Raw genomic sequence first — 17,023 nt, 5'->3', positions numbered from 1 at the left:
AGGTTCTTATAATATGATCCCTTTGCATAGAAAATACTTCAACATAGTGAAGTAACAATTTTAAACAATTCCTACATTTTACTGCAAAGAACTCATGTCTCAATAATGTGTGTACAAGAATTATGTAATAAATAACTATAAAATTGAAAAACTAAAACCGTTACCTGCATAATAACTGGTAAGGTGTTATCAAGAAAAATCAAAGTATCAAAATTATTTATTCCTACTTTTGTTGGTAATACCATATAATATGAAGTTTTTTTGAATTTTCCTAGGTTCAGCCATAGTAGACATAATATATCTACTGTGGTTCAGCTTTCGTTAGCCAGGCTATAGAAGAAATGACACACGCACACAATTGGCAAGTATTTGAAGCTAACGCTCTGTCCAGTGCAATAATTAGTCTGAGGTTTTGTTACTGTGTTTTGTTTTGTCACTGTCAAATAAAATAAGTTTGTCAATAATGTCGTATGTCAATATTCAATTCTCCATTCTTGTCACTTGTCACCGTGTCATTTGAATTTTGATGTCAAGTCAATTCCCGTTTCCCAATTGTCATTGTAAAAAATTAAAATTCGATAGTAAGATTATAAATTTGTTGTGTATAAGTTTAATTAATCGACAAATCATACAAATAATACTCATTGACTGAATGATACACGTACAGCAATTTTATTTCAATAATATTCGCAAAGTATTGTTACGTAAATGCCATAGTCAGAATTTACAATAAGGTCGATTTTAATGAACTGTGATCTGGTGTTTCAAAGTCATAAAATAATACCTAATTACCTATTATTTATTTATTATATAGAAGAAATACAATGAGTATATCAAGGTAAGACAGTACATGACAGTCACATGTGATACGTTTATTACTTACATAAAATATTTTAAATATTGTTTCCACTTTCCAAGAAATACTATTTCGCAATTTTTCTCGAAATTGCAAAACAAGTTCCGTCAAGTTCACATTTCGAGCTAATGCCATTTTACTCCAATCACCTAATTAAAGACTACCAAATGAAATATTTATCTTCAAGGAAATCATATCCTTTTAGATAAAATCTCCGTACCTACGTAAGGTAATATTGTTATGCATGTTACTTGTGATTAAAGATAAAAGTGTAAAACTATAATATATATCTCATATTACCTAACTTCTACATACTTCTTCTCACTAACCATAAATTTTAGAATTATTTTATTTCTTTTCATTATTCATTTATTTCTGTATCCCTTATCTGTTTTAATACCTATTTACGTATGGGCTTATAGCAATAACAGTTTCTGTATATGACATGTAAATAGGAACATGTTTACTGAAGCTGTACACATATTGACAGAGGGTATCTTGAAAGTCAACGTACTGAAGTATGAAGCCCTTCATATAGAGAGCTTGTCCTCAATTACTTATTTGAACTTACTAAGAGAGCAAATAATCCGCTATCTACAGTGAATCTTACAAAGATAGTGTTGATCATGCTTACAATCTCGCTGTTATATCCTATGTTAACTTTAATGTCACTGCACGGAGCTCGGGTCACACACATTGCATTAATCATGCTGCTTGCGCTTATTATTCACATAACTGTAATTTTCCAATGATTCAAGGTATATAATGTATTTAGATAGCTAGGTCATCAATCATGGTGTTTATTAGTTCAGAATAAAACGAAAATATGTTTCATTTAATGTGTTGCCGTATCATGCTCAAATAAAGACCGGATGCTTTATTATTATTGAAAGAATCCTGTGGAATCCTGGATTTTTGCTCCTACTTCGGAGTTTGCTACAAATCAGTATACTTACTATAGAACACACGCTTTTATTAGATTAGTACACTTGTAACCTTGTTGCTATTATATGTAGTGGGATATTTAGTGGCTGGGGCTCCAGAGTGTATCGTGCCAGCTAGCTAGGAACTTGTTAAGTGTGTGTTTGTGGCATGTCACCAGAGGAGGGGCACAGTGAGGGAAGCGATGGCGAGTGCTGCGTACTCCTGGACCTCAGCGGCACTATGTCACTCGCTGTTGACAGGTACTCATGCACTATTATGCAGGTAGCTTGTTGCACTGCTTCATCTGAAATTGACAAATATTGAAATATTATACGCTTATTAGTATTTTTAAGCTTGAATTATTAAACCAATATAGTACGGTGCAGCCTTAACTAAATATGTTTCTATTCAACTCTTTATACTGTGGCCTCTACGGAAGGTATACCACAAATTAGCCAATGTCACGTTAAAGTAGACCACCAAGCTCACTAGATATGGTAATGGTTAATCAATACAGCTTTGTAACTTTCCATACATCACTTCCGCCATTGAAATTTGAAACTTGTGACACAGTATAATATAGATATGTAATACATTTTGATATCCAATACTCATAATAGAAATAGATATTAGATAATATAACAAAGATTCTATGCTTAGACTAAGGATTGGTCTACACTGCGCTCCAACTAGATACCGCAGGTGTAGTTGCAAAGTGGCAACTAATACTACACCTAAGCGAGGGTACCCGAGCCACTCTCGAACAATGTGTGATGTTGACATGCCATTTGCTAATAATTGAAACTAAAATGCCTTATTAAACGTTGCGAAGTAAAACTTCACATTTTATTAGTAAGTGTTTTGTATTTTATTAATTTCCATGTAAAATAACAAACGAAGTGTATGTTACAAAATTTGTAAGATGCCACACACACAAGCATGTTTGTACTTGTTGTAATAAAAAAAGCTATTGTTCTTAAGTAGTGCAGCGGAGACCAATCCTTAATCTAAGATTCTATGTACGAACGACTATAATAGTATATAAGAGTTCCAACAACTAGCAAACATGTGTATCACCAATCCAATCGTCAAAGTCAAATCAATTGAAACATCAATTAATTATCAATGAGTACTGTTTCTATTACACGGATGTTAAATATCTTCGCATATTTTTCTCCTTATCTGATCTTATCAATTTCTTTTATCACTATTATTATTTATCACTAATTAAATCTGCTGAATTATTTCTCATTATATTATATACCTCATAATTTAATGAGATTTGTTAAAGCTTAATAGCTGTGTGCATAGTCGCGCCTGTTTACGAATACATTGTTAGTTGCACATTGCAATGTTTGTCCGTACTCGTTGATGGGTAATCTCACGCTAACGTCGAAGATATAAGTCGACGCGGAGTCCCAAGGTGCCGCAGATTAGTGGCGGTTGCGAGGTCGAGTTGTTGTCACTGTTGTCGTTGATGGTGGTAGAGCGCCAAAATCATCATGAGTGGGTAAGATGCTATGTGACTTTCAGTAAGTAAATTGTAGTTTAACATTGACCCCGCGGTGAAACAAAGACAATGTTAATTGTTATAAATGATCAAGATTAGTTGAATAATAAAATATAATAAACATAGCTTTTGACCGCGACTTGTTCACGATAAAATACTCTTAAAAATTAGTTTTTTTTGAAATGGGAGAGTGGTATTTCTCCGGGATTGCCTAATTCGGTTGTGTCCGTTACCCAACATGGCACTACCACTCCAAAAGTTCGGGCAATCCCGCCGGAAAATCCTGTATGTATGGAATATCACAATGAATAATCTAATTACTAATCTACGTTAATATAAAACCAATAAAAAATACCTGACTGATGTACTTTGAGAAAATTGATTGAATTAAGAATTTACGGAAATACATAACTATCCAATTTATTTATTTGAGTGCTATCCGACACGTGTTTGCCTCTACATGAGGCATTTTCCTGAGATGTTAACTCGCTGAAACCTGGCACAAGAATGAATTGAATTGATTTGAAAAAAAAAATGAATTGAATGAGCAGTTCAGACTTTTGACTCTCTTCACTCTCGTCGGTAAATATTAGGTACTCTTTATTATGCGGACCCGACCAAAAATCTCACAACCTCAGGTACTCTTAAATATTTCAATATACAATGTACTCTAATATATCCTTTTCGGTTCTTCTGTCAACGTATCTGCAAAAATTACAAGTCATGCAAATAATAAGGGAAATAAATGAATGACGTAACCTTCCTTCACAGAATTTAAATTTAAAATAAGAACAAATTATACTGACGGGTGATTGGTTCTTTTCTCAATGTTTTTTAATAGCAGACGTGTATTGTGTTAACACAATATTCGTTTTTTATTAATATATTATATACTCTAAAGGCGTACCAATATGAATGCTAATAATTTGTTAGGCGCTATTTTGTCAAAAATAATCAATCTTAAATATCTCAAATTGCCGGCAAGTGAACGTTTTTTTTTTCGAGAGGAGTAAAATACATTTACGTATTGAAGATCCCGAAACGGGGCACATATGTCGGGCTCGGGTGTAAACACCCCCTACCGACTAAAAACCTCCTCTGTGCTGATAGCCCTGAAGGCTTTTACAGCGAAGCCGGGCGGGGGCCTTGGAGGCCGAGCAAGTGAATGTGGATAAAAAGAAAAAAAAACATGCGACAATGCAAAACATATAAAATAATCTTCCTTCACCGCAAAAGAAACTGTTGCGGAATGCGGCACTATGAGGGCTGTAAGTCAGAGTCACTTAATGACCTTCCCTCTAAATGAGTCCTAACAGATACAGGAAATGCGTTACAGGCGCGAATATGCGACGATATTAATGTTTTGTTTACAAAGGGGGCGGAAGTAGAATGAAAGGTTATTGAGAACTGTCGACCGGACAGGATGCCTCTAAATATTGTTGAATACATTTATGATTGGTCTCTGAAGACTAAGTTAGTCTGTCTGTATCTGTAAAACTGCAAGGCATGAACTTAGAACTCCAAGGATGTGTCTCTACTGGTTAGGGAGCAACTGTGCTCGCCACTGCCAACAGAATTTCTGAATGTGCCCATCCGTAATAGCGTTTAACATAGTTGAGAATTCTATTACGACTGTCTTGCTCTATGTGAGCTACCATTGTGCCAATAAGTGAGTAAGGCAGGCAGAAACAATTAATTGGCAATCCCAAAGGTATCTCACCACTATGGATGCCTTCGAACCATCAGAAGTTTGTGTCTATGGTAGCTGGCTAAGCAATTCTCTGGACAGTTCCATCATCATAAGTCAAATGAATCGAAGAAGAATGGAACTGTAGGTCATTCAGCAAACACAGAAACAGTTTAAATTACTTGTGTGTTGTTACTACTAAAGAACGCGAGTTATGAGTGAAAGGAGGCTAGTAAAAATGGAAAAGTTGGTGCTGCTATTTTGACCACGATTTTGATGCAAATTAAGCTTTTGAAAAGTAGCACGCCTCATATATGGCACAGTATAAACACCTACCCCTTAGCGCGGTAGAAAAACCAGCAGATGCAAAAAGGTATTATGACGCATAAGCCTTAGGGATACATGAATGTGCTCTTGTGAGGAAAAAGGAAAAGAGAAGTTTATTAACGAAGTAGGAATCTACTTACGTCAAAATGACAAATGACGTACGGAGTGGTACGCTCTGCGAAAATAAGAGACCTACCTACGGATCTGTAATCAATTTTAATAATTGTTGATGACGTTGTTCTGTACATAATAAATAAAATAATGTTTTTTTATGAATTTGTCTATAATATTTCTTAACAACAAGAATTATTTCGTAAAATATGCTCCCTGTTGTTTCACAGCAGAACTGTCAAACCGTGCGTTAATAAATTCTCTAACAGAAAATATGTCCATATAAAAAAATATTGAAAATAAAAAGAATTGTTGGTCCCAAATCGTAATATTATAAGAACTATCCTATCTCTCAAGTTGGACTAAGCTGCACTCCATGAAGTGATCGAGACACTATTATATAATATATTATTATGTATTATATAATATATTAAGATTAGACCATGGTCGATTATTTTTGAAACCATTGGAAAGGGAAGAGAATATAACAAAACTGCAAGGGAAAATAAATTACGGGTGATCTGAAATTGGAACTTATATATTTGAGTTTTTCACATTAATTTTAAGGTTATGTGAAAAATGAGTAAAAACATAAGTTGTTGATCTTTTTTATTACCAACAACTTAGCTATTTTACTTTATTCTATAGTACTTGTAGTTTCGCCGTATTTATAAACCGTTTTTTACCCTTTACCCCTCTTTTCCACTTCCCGACCTCGATCGCCCTTCGTTTTCCAACAGATTTTATCCTACTACTATTTTGTTTGACTTTTAAAAGTGAATTCAAATTCATTTTTGTATAAATATGCCTGATTTCTGTCCATTTGTTTCGTTGAAATCTCTTAATAATACCGCAAATATTCAAGTAATTATTACTTTAAATTGATAATTGATTGATACTTCACAATTATTAATGTATGTAGATAAGATATGATAAAACTATATTCAAAATCACATTTACTGATGAGATGATGGTGATATTTTTATTCAGTTTTATATAAAAACAGTGCACGACTAATCTATACATTTATACATATAAATAAAATTGGAGTGTCTGTTTGTAATATGTACTTACACCAAAATAACATTTTTTACAATTTTTGTCTGTCTGTCTTCCTGTTTGTTCCGGTTAATCTCTGAAATAGGTGGACCGATTTTGACGGGACTTTTATTGGCAGATAGCTGATGTAATAAGGAGTAACTTAGGTTACTTTTATTTTAGAAAAAATCTTGTATTTTAGAAAAAAATAATGTTGCAATGTCTAACTCAAAAAATAATTTATATGGCAAAACAACGTTTGCCGGGTCAGCTAGTGCTTAGATAAGATAAAGATTGACGTACATTAGATGCACCGGTTTGTTTTGTGCACGCCACATCATTATACTACCACTAACTACAATAAATTATTATGTGTATGTCGATAAGTTAAAACATGTGCATTGAAACGTTAAAAAAAATTGGGCTTCGAGATAATGATGTAAAATATTGAGAAGAGGATAATAATTGTAGGTTTTAGTAATGATCATAGTAGATACAAAGATTAATATTATTTTACATTTTATTCGTACATCTATACATATAAATAAAATTGGAGTGTCTGTTTGTTTTTACAATTTTTGTGTGTCTGTCTTTCGGTTTGTTCCGGCTAATCTCTGAAATGGCTAGACCGATTTTGACGGGACTTTCACTGGCTATTATTATATTATAAGGAGTAACTAAGGCTACTTTTATTTTAGAAAAAATCTTGTATTTTAGAAAAAAATAATAATGTTGCAATGTCCAAGAAACGGTCTAACTCTAAAAGTAATTTATATGGCAAAACAACGTTTGCCGGGTCAGCTAGTATTACATAGATTTATTCAGACTCATTATATTTTCGATAAATGATGCAAGATGCTTATGGTAACTAAAGTATGAAATATATCTTTGGAATACTGCGTTAATTACTATTTTTGATCTTGTTGTTGATACAGTGCGACTTGTTCACATTTTCAAATAAAATTTGGCGTCTAAAAACTCAATCAACGGAATCGCTGTATCCGATCCAAAATTTACATTAATCCTCTAAACTGCATATGAAGTCCTGGTACATGTTGCTACGATGACGCATAATTTCAACCGCTATGAAAGACATTACTATCACCGCTACCATATTTATGTTATTTTGGTGTCTATGTAGTAATACGTCGTGTGCATGACGTCAGAATACATTAAGGTATACTCGCGTCATACATAAGACAATCTCATTCTCTTATTTTCTTTTCAACTGTCATCGCCTGGTGCCAATACATTGTGTAATGCTTCCTATCTCATTGTCTCCCACGTTAAATTGTATGAATGTATGTGTCCTGTCTATTTCTACTGTCTCGCTTTTTCGTTCATCGACTTTCAAATCACAACAAAGAAGTTTCCATTCCAAAATTATTTTTTTTTTATCGTAGAATAAAATTAATTATTTAATAGCCTGAAGGCGGTCACTCCATTCCCAATCTGTGGCATCATTAAGAAAGTCATTTATGTTATAGTAACAATTAACAATTCTTTTTATTCTCTTCTCTAACTGGGCTTAGCCGAGAAGTAGGTAACATTGTGATTATGACAGTTCCTACTAGCAAATTCACTTATGAGGCACCATCAGATACTGCTTGACCAGATATGAGAGCAAATGAACAAATACGTGGCCGGACCAGCCCTTTAGAGCGTTATAATCTGGGCCGATGTCCATATTTGGAATTTTTTAATTCCCTATATACTCCAGGTGACCAAGGAATTTGCCATCCCCCGATTTTTAGTGACCCCGTAGCATCGTTCATTATATATGTTAGGATGTCTTATAATGAAGTTCAATTATAATATTATGTAGGTGGGTAGAAACTTGTTAATAGTTATTTATGCAACTGTTGTGTACTACTAAACTTTAATACCTAATTATCAACAGTTGCATACAAGACTTTATTATGAATCCTCTAAAAGATTCTCGAAAAGTTAGTTTACTGCTAATATTAAAACACCAGTCCTAGTAGTAACCTAATATCATTAATTATTACTGCAAATAAACTAAGTATTAATGAAACAATTATTTATTTTAGTAGTAATTTACATTTTCTATAGTGCAATAATTAAAATTCACTCGAATATAATGTTCTTTTGCAGCGTTTAAAATGAATTTGCTCATTTTTTGTAAACAAAATAATAAAAATATCGAAGAAAAATGGCGGGGATTCGAATAACCTACTTTTTTTTACGGCGCGCAACGTTCTGGTAGTGTGGAACGCGCGTAAACGAAAATGTTCTTTTTTTTTGAAATTCATACAGATACCACGCATCGAGCAATAAGAATGTGGCTGTCTGTTGAAACTCTTTGCGCATGCAGGGATCAAAAAAAAAACATAGGGAGTGTTGTTATGAAATTCAGCACAACATTACAACACTCGTTTAGATGATTGGTTATTAGAACATTGGGTGTTTTAATGTTGTAATAAGCTAACTGTTTCAGAATCTTTAATAGAGGATTTAAAGCATGGGTGTAGATAAAATATATTAAAACTCACCGTTTCCCTTTATTTCAATCTGTGTTCCACGTTAGCGATACGCGGCCGTCGTCACGTCGCGCCCAGGCTGCCAAACGATGCATAATGCCGTCGCAATAAAAACAAAATACATGTTGTAAATGCTTAAATCCTTTGATAAGAGCATTTATTGCAGACTAATCAGCGATAACTTCAACTATATTTGCCATGTAACAAAATTGTTGGCACATACTCCTGGGAATATTCACCAATATTCAATCTTACTTGATCTTCTTTGCTGACAACTGACGACGTCGTTTTAATCTGAATCTTTATCATTTAAGGTTGACCGAAGAAAAGGAGAGGACGCCTTGCCTGAACGTAGAAAATAACAGCCAAGATAAAATGTTGAGCTCGAAACGTCGAATACTGCTGGATGTGTTATTCGTGTGCTGGGGGCTGGGAACCTGGCTGGGAGTCAATGGCTTCTTCGTACAGCTGCCGCTGCTCGTGGAGCGCCTCCCGGAGGGGTGGAAGCTGCCGTCGTCGATGTCTGTGGCCATTCAGGTGGCAAACGTCGGCATGCTTGTGTACGCGGCTTTGCGCAAGTGGATCCCGCGAATGACAGACGCCGTGTTCATATACGCGTTGCTGGCCATCGGTACGGCGGCTCTGTTTCTCAACGCGTTCCTATATGCCGAGACGGTGGAGGTGGGTGGCTCGCAGCGCTCGGTCGCCTTCCTCGTGCTCACCTTCTGCGTGGCCCTGGTCGGCTGTACGAGCTCCGTGCTGTTCTACCCGTACCTGAGACATTTCCGGGAACTGTACCTGGCCACGTACCTGGTCGGAGAAGGACTAAGCGGCTTCATTCCGTCAATCCTGGCGCTGATCCAAGGTGTCGGCGGCGAGCCCGTCTGCGTTCCATCGGCTGACAACTCGACGATGCAGGCCGTGTACCCGGCGCCCCTGTTCAGCTCGACTGTGTTCATCGTGGTGCTGGGCTTTCTGTCCACGCTCAGCCTGGCCAGCTTCACCGTGATACACAACTACTCGGGGTTCTCGTCGGAGCGCGTGCGCGAGTGCGAAGCTGATAAGGAGGAGGAGGCGTCGATGCCGGCGGAGGCGCTGCTGCTACGCAAGTGGGTGGGGCTGATGCTGCTGATGGCGGGGCTGAACGCGCTGTTCAACGGCGTGATGCCGTCCGTGCAGACGTACTCGTGCCGGCCGTACGGCACTCACGCCTACCACCTGGCCGTGACGCTGGGAGCCATGGCCAACCCGGTGGCGTGTCTGGCGGGCGTGTGGCTCCGACCGGTGCGAGGCCGCGTGCTCGCCGCCATGTTGTCTGCGGCGGGAGCCCTGCTCGTCTACATCCTGGTCACGGCCGCCATGAGCCCCGCGCCGCCGCTGCACTCCACTCCGTTCGGCGTCGTGCTCATTGTGAGTTATACACCTACACACTCAGTAACATCGATTGACAAACACAAATGGGCGTTTTTTTTATTTTTGTGTACCCAAGTCAATATTACACGAAAAATAATTATTGACAGCTAATTGATATTTAGGTGTAATCTTAGTTAGTAAATTATGTTTTTCTTTTAAGTTCTCATTAAAAGCAAACTGATTATTGCTAAGTGATAATAATTTGTCTCAGCTTAGCAATATACACCATTAATGTATAAAAGTTATGTAGTTAATTTTGTTTTGCTATTACTATTGACATACTATGTACAAAAATGTCCGAGCGGCGCGGTACTACTACGTATACGATAAACACATTAACTTATGCAGATAACATTGAAACATTCATTCAAATTAACACCTTATTGCGTGGCAATAATGTTCAATGTCTATTGTATAAAACTCTTGCCTTGTAAACGCGTAGGCAGAGTTTTGCTTCAGAATTAAGTCTAGTTGTTTATTGTACTTCAATGGCTATAAACATGCACTGTCTTATACATAGTAAAACGCTTTTCGAAGGTATAAAGCTATATTAGTTAAAACGTTTTTTAAGCCTATCGAACGTTCGATAAAATTCCTTATTCATATTCGTTGGATAAATCTCCCATAACTAATACGTCTCTATAGTACGCAATGTTGCTATTTCGTAGAAAAAACATGATTTTAACTAATTTAATGAGGAACTGTCAATGGAAAAGAACGTCTTTTCAATGTCAATGGTTTGTCAGTTGTCAAAAGTCGATGTCAAAATAATTTCAAACTTCAAAAATCAAAGTTTTGAAGTCTGTCGGTTGTCAATCTTTGACGGATATCCAACAACTTTGAGCGGGAAGCTATTTATCACATTATTTAACGAACAGCTGATCGATGTCGGCCATGTTTTTTTGCGTTCAAGTGCTTAAAATAGGTATATCGAAGGGTCCTAGCTACTTGAAGTCACGTCAGCTTTATCGAAGTGATAATGAGCGTTATAGCTCTAATATGCGATTATGAATACCATTATTTAACAAGCGTATATAAGCGATGTTTTAAATCTCCGCTTAGTCATTATGAATAAGACATACAACCAACAAACATGAGTCATACTCTTATCTGTCTATATCACTGACCTCTACAATATACCACTGGACTGGCGGCTGTCAAAGTGCTCTTGTGCCTGTTTGATATTCGCCATTTTGGCGCTGTTACAGGGCCGTGTAGCGAGAGTCTGCGGTACTATTGAAGAAAACCTCAGCAAACATCGATAGATGGTGGGAAACTATTTACAAAAAAAAATATGTTTACTTTATTACGTTGATTCTTGAAGGATAAATAAGTTCCTTCGCAGCCATTTGCATTATACGTCATAATTAGTTCCCTGGTCGCTGGCGAGTGGCGCTTCAAATAGGCACAATAAATTTGCTGTCAAACATATGGAACAGCCTGTCCAGCGGTATTTAAACAGGTCAGTGATCTGTATAGATGTTCAGGCGCTATCAAATTACTTAACTGTTTTGTCGGTTTGGCCCATTGAATAACATCCAAATTATTTTCATTTATGTCGTAATCACTATATATTATAAAACAAAGTCCTTTGCCGCGTCTGTCTGTCTGTCTGTTCGTGATAAACTCATAAACTACAGCACCAATTTTCATGCTGTTTTCACCAATTGATAGTGTGGTTCTCGAGGAAGGTTTTAGTATATCGTTTGTTAAGTTTTTGTATATAGGAACGGTATTTGTTGGAGGTGTCGGAAAAAATAAGCCGTATCGGAGCTTTCAAAAACGAAAACCTTGTCTAAGCAAGCCCTTTTTGATATAATAATGTATTCTGGAATTGTGTATCTTATATAGGTCTACAGAAAAGTCCGCGATAAGTAGGCATATGTCTATCAATTCAGTATAACATACTTTATCTATTTTAACTTTTTTCAATTGACAGAACAGCGTCTGTCGGGTAAACTCATGTATGATATTATAAATTCAATCATTTCCATTATAATTCGTCGATCATTGAAAGTGCTCTGCACCTAGCTGGGTTTTTATTAAGCTATTGCATGGCTTCTATCGCGGACCTTGAGCGTGGATACCGAATTCAGAAATTCCGTAACGAAAATAAACTAACACTTACTTACTAGATGTATATAGATATTTCGCCACGGTCATTCAGTTGCCGTGGAACAGCGGTTATTACGTATGCTTTTTGTGCAGAAGGTCCCAGGTTCGAGCCTGGGGTTGTTTTTTTTAATTTCATTATTATTTTTGTCACGTTTTTTTATTTTTTATTACTATGACAAGCATTTTTATTTAGTTTCACCTGTCCCGTTATCTATCTGTAATCAAATCTTGCAAGTTAAATTTTACTCACTTCCCGTTTGCTTATTTTTATATTAATTTTATAAAAAATAATACTGCCTAAATAAAATATATAAATAATTATAATTGCATAAGTTGATAAAAAATGCTATGCAATAGCTTTACCGCGGCAGTCCCCGAGTGCCACACGTCTTTTTTTTATTTCCTGATCTGGGCCATCAACCAGATGTTATTTTTAGTGGTGTAGTAAAGCTTTGCGATCGTTTGAAGCTTTCCTGTTATCCTTTAAGGAAAAGCTTATTTATGGGCAGAAATCCAGGAGCTTCATTTGAAAATCAACGTTCCTTTACTCTCTATCTATATCATTTTTAGCTTTAGCCCTTTTTACACTCTAACTCTAACATAATAAGCTAGTAAATTCAATCAACGTCTTCGCCCGTAACTCGCAATAAATGAAGTAATTCAATGCCTCACTGAAACAGCTTAATTCAAAACAGTTGACGAACATGAAAACGTTGACTTGATATTATATTGACGAAATAGGTACTACGTATAAATTAAATTTCGCAATGTTATTAATATAATATGAAGTATGAACATAGTAAAAACCTAAATTATTAATAAATGCATCAACCGATTTTTCAAAACCCGTTGACAAGTTTAACAGTTTTTTCAACCTGTTGACCATTGACAAAAAACAGTTAAATTAATTTAAAAACCTTCAATTACACACCTCTAGCTAGTACTAGTGATAATAGTTAAATTTTAAACGGATTCCAATCTTTCTTCAAATATATAAACACTTTCCATTTTATTAAACTCTAGTGCACTCACTACATAATAATTGAAAGTGCCTCTTCAAGTTCCATATCAGTGTGAAACAATAGCAGTGCGACTTAAGTGGGACGTGGCGGCATCTGTTATCTTAGTGGGGCATTACTAATTTGATGAATGATAAATATTTTTCGTGATTTCAGAGTTGGTCCCAAAGTTAAAGTTGTTCATATTCGTTGGTAGAACTCACTGTGAATATTTGACAGTAGTGACATTTAGTGTTTGACAGTATTTTGGTTGTTCAGTTTGGTTCTAGAAATGAGTGCTACTTGCAACTTAATTGTTGTTCGCGAAAAGCAGTTCTTTCATGTTTGTTACAATGTGGGCTATTCGCGCTATTTATAACCTAGGTGCTATAATCATAGAATCGTTAAGAGAAAAGAAAGAGATTAACTTATTAACTGTTGCTTCTTAATTATAGTCTGTCACTATAATTAAATGTAATAACATAGGCACATTAGAAGAATATTGTAGAAACTTATAATAATAATTATAAAGCCTTTATAACAGTTAACAAAACAAAAAATTACTTACTAGCTAATACACATACCATAAAACATTTTAATTAATTAACTTATCTTACATAACTATATTATTAACTTAATTATTTGCAGTAACTTTGGTTTAAAATTGGTTCGTTTTGTGCACTCGTTGTAAAATCTACTATTGTTTGTTTGTTGACGAGCTCGGCGATGTTGGTTGCAGGTCGTGTGTTGGGTGGCGGCCAGTGGACTCATATCGTACGCCCGCATGTGGCTGTACGGTTGGGCGCGACGCGGAGGCGCGCGAGGAATGCGGCTGTGTGGCGCCGCGGGCCAGGCGGGTTCCGCCCTAGGCAGCCTGCTGCTCTACGTGCTGGTGAACCACGTGCACGTGTTCCACGAGGCCCTGCCGTGCCCCGAGCCGCTCTAACACCAGCAGATCTGACCGGACACGTGCCGTGGAATATATTGAAGTGCCGTGTGACACTAACGATAATAACGGAGTTTCAAATAGGATCTCGCCGGCGCGGGAACGATGTGTCGCGTTGGTGAATGTCGGGAAGGTGTATTGTAGATGCTAACAAATTGTTATTGGATTTACATGAAACAGGCGCAAGGTATCGCTCTAGATTGTAATTTATTTTTAAATGTTTAACATTTGACCGCTTTGTTGTTGCGTGATGATATTAAATAAAAATAATTCGCGGCTGTAACCACCATATGACTTCTTGTGCCACTGTCACTATTATGTCAGTGTCAACCCTATGACGTCTCGTGTCACTGTCACTATTGTGTCAGTATCACCCTCTGACATATTGTGTCACTGTCACTATTATGTCAGTGTCACCCTCGTCTTGTGCCACTGTCACTATTATAGTTACCACCGGAACGTCATAATCGCGTGACAACAAAACAATTAGTAAAATTTTGTATAATAGTTAGGGTTAGCTACGGAATAATTATTAAATATTTGACTTAAGACAGAGAGGTAGTGCTAAGTGATATACGGAGTTAGAGTTATATAATTTTACTGTTCATAACACCGGGCTAAGCACGCAATACAAATAATAACAAACTATTTATTCAATGTTATTTATAGCGACGTCCGAGTAAACCATAGCGGGGTACTATGTTCATTTTTGCTAGATGACACATTAATTTTAACAACGTATTTATCATTTATTAAACGTTACTGCCAATGCAGTGAGTCTCATTTATTTTATAATTTATATATTGTATCGTACCTTCACTCAAAATGCAGCAGTGTATCAGGAATTAGTTGTTAGCTTATGTTTCTAGTAGTAACAGGGGCGTGCATTGGTTTTCTAGGAAGGTAAGCACTTTACATACAAGTAAAGTACCCGACATGCGGAGAACGCTCCTACTATTCGAGCATTAGGTCTGATCGGCGACTTGCTCACTCAGTGTGACATTGATTTATTTTCGGACAAATTTCAAACAATTGTTAATGACGTGCATATTATGTTGAATACTTGAATTATATATTAATAACTTTTTTATTTAATTTAATTATTGACTTAGAACTTTGGACTTATTTTATTTGATTATTTGGCGCTATGGACACTATTTGATTTTATATAATTTACATTATTTATATTATCTTTAATTTAAAATCGAATTTTATTATATTAATTGTATTTTTGGGACTAGCTTGTAAACGCTTTGGGTAAAACTGTAAGTTTACAGGTTTATATAATAAATAAATAAAGTAAACCTTAATAATAAAATAATTAGGTTATGCACACATAACATGAAGAGAATGACGTTGTGATTTACTCTGGAGATGCCAATTTAGTGGTTTTACCAGTTAGTAAGCTAAAACATACCGGGTGTGCAATAGAAACTGTATCACTAGTGCTATATATTATTAATTTAGGTTCTTATTAAAGAAGGCACTGCCTTAATGCCTATATGGAATGCACGCCCCTGAGTAGTATGAGCTTATAAGGTTTATTGCAACAATGCAATTACCATCAACAATGCATTTATACCAACTAGCAAGTGGATACAAATCCACTTGCTAGTTGGTATGTGATATGGTACGAGGAAGTGTCGAGGACAATAATATTAGTGACACACGCGGCCAGTAGTAGCCGGCATGTTTAGCATATCATGTCCTTTTATGTATCGTGTGTGTTTTGCGATTGGACGTAGTTCCTGAAAAACGTTCCACATACATCACATTTTAGGGAATTCGTGTTTAAAGTTTAATTTAGTGTATTCCGTACATGTGGGTTGGGCTACTAAGTCATGATGTCATTTAAAGAGTGACAGTAGGGCTGCCATTTTTTGTCAGTCCGTTTATATGAATCACGTGACCAGTTTTGTGGTCTTAACTCAATTTCGATATGATTGTGATTTGGAACGTTTTGTTGGAATTATGTCCAATTGAGACTGTTCTGCTCCGCACTTTTGCATTCAGTGTGATGTGCCTTTATAATAGAGAGCCGTTGCAATATAATATGCTGGAAGATCATTCCACTTAGATACGTAGGATCCTAAAGTCTGACTTAAATATGTTGCCAAACTTGTTCGATTATCATTTTTGTGTATTTTTATTTTAATCGAGGGTTTTGTGAAGACTGTTTTGCCAGCTTTTAGATACCAATGTGGCTTCGTACTTCTTTTGATGGCCTATGTCTTAGTATCCGGTCGGAAACAAGGGGCAAACTTTTCGATCCACAGTTTGGGTTTAACGCCACTCATTCAGTTGGAGAAGGTGGGGGATGATGTCTGGCAACACTGCTCGATATAGAAACACCGTACTGCCAATCAAATTCTTATTTAGCTATTTATTTCAAGCTTTGTAACACAAACGGTGATTGTTATCTATGAATTTTATATGTTGATCAAATTGTACTTTGTTTTATATGTAGATAAGCACTTTTTTATATTATTAAATTGAATATGGTCCAACCGTATCAAATAGTACCATTGTCTGTTATCTAAATTGAATTTTTGAAATTTTTATTTTGTATTTATGAAAATTTGTGATTTATTGTTACA

At 36.0% G+C, this 17,023-nt stretch overlaps 1 protein-coding gene and 1 long non-coding RNA gene across 6 annotated transcripts; one reads left to right on the top strand and one right to left on the bottom strand.

Moving 5' to 3' along the window:
- The first annotated feature begins 526 nt into the window (after positions 1-526).
- Positions 527-15,969, top strand: LOC126968701 (solute carrier family 52, riboflavin transporter, member 3-A). 5 transcript variants are annotated; one of them, XM_050813776.1, is made up of 4 exons: positions 529-838; positions 1,959-2,040; positions 9,269-10,364; positions 14,220-15,969. In XM_050813776.1, the coding sequence occupies exons 2-4, from the start codon at positions 2,021-2,023 to the stop codon at positions 14,424-14,426; spliced, it is 1,323 nt and encodes a 440-aa protein (XP_050669733.1). In that variant the 5' UTR covers positions 529-838; positions 1,959-2,020; the 3' UTR covers positions 14,427-15,969. The 5 variants fall into 5 exon arrangements, with proteins under 5 accessions (XP_050669735.1, XP_050669733.1, XP_050669734.1 ...); XM_050813777.1 differs by lacking the exon at positions 529-838 and adding an exon at positions 858-1,085; XM_050813778.1 differs by lacking the exon at positions 1,959-2,040 and having other exon boundaries at positions 527-838.
- LOC126968775 (uncharacterized) lies at positions 1,641-9,054 on the bottom strand. The gene is made up of 2 exons (XR_007730279.1): positions 8,967-9,054; positions 1,641-2,084 (listed from the first exon to the last, which is right to left on the bottom strand). It is a non-coding gene; the product is annotated as an uncharacterized LOC126968775 (long non-coding RNA).
- Positions 15,970-17,023: the final 1,054 nt, after the last annotated feature.

The sequence above is a fragment of the Leptidea sinapis genome, chromosome 16 (assembly GCF_905404315.1).
Source record: "Leptidea sinapis chromosome 16, ilLepSina1.1, whole genome shotgun sequence".
Taxonomy (NCBI): Eukaryota; Metazoa; Arthropoda; class Insecta; order Lepidoptera; family Pieridae; genus Leptidea; species Leptidea sinapis.
Note: the sequence above shows the minus strand (reverse complement) of the source record. Positions and strands in the feature narration are given on the sequence as shown.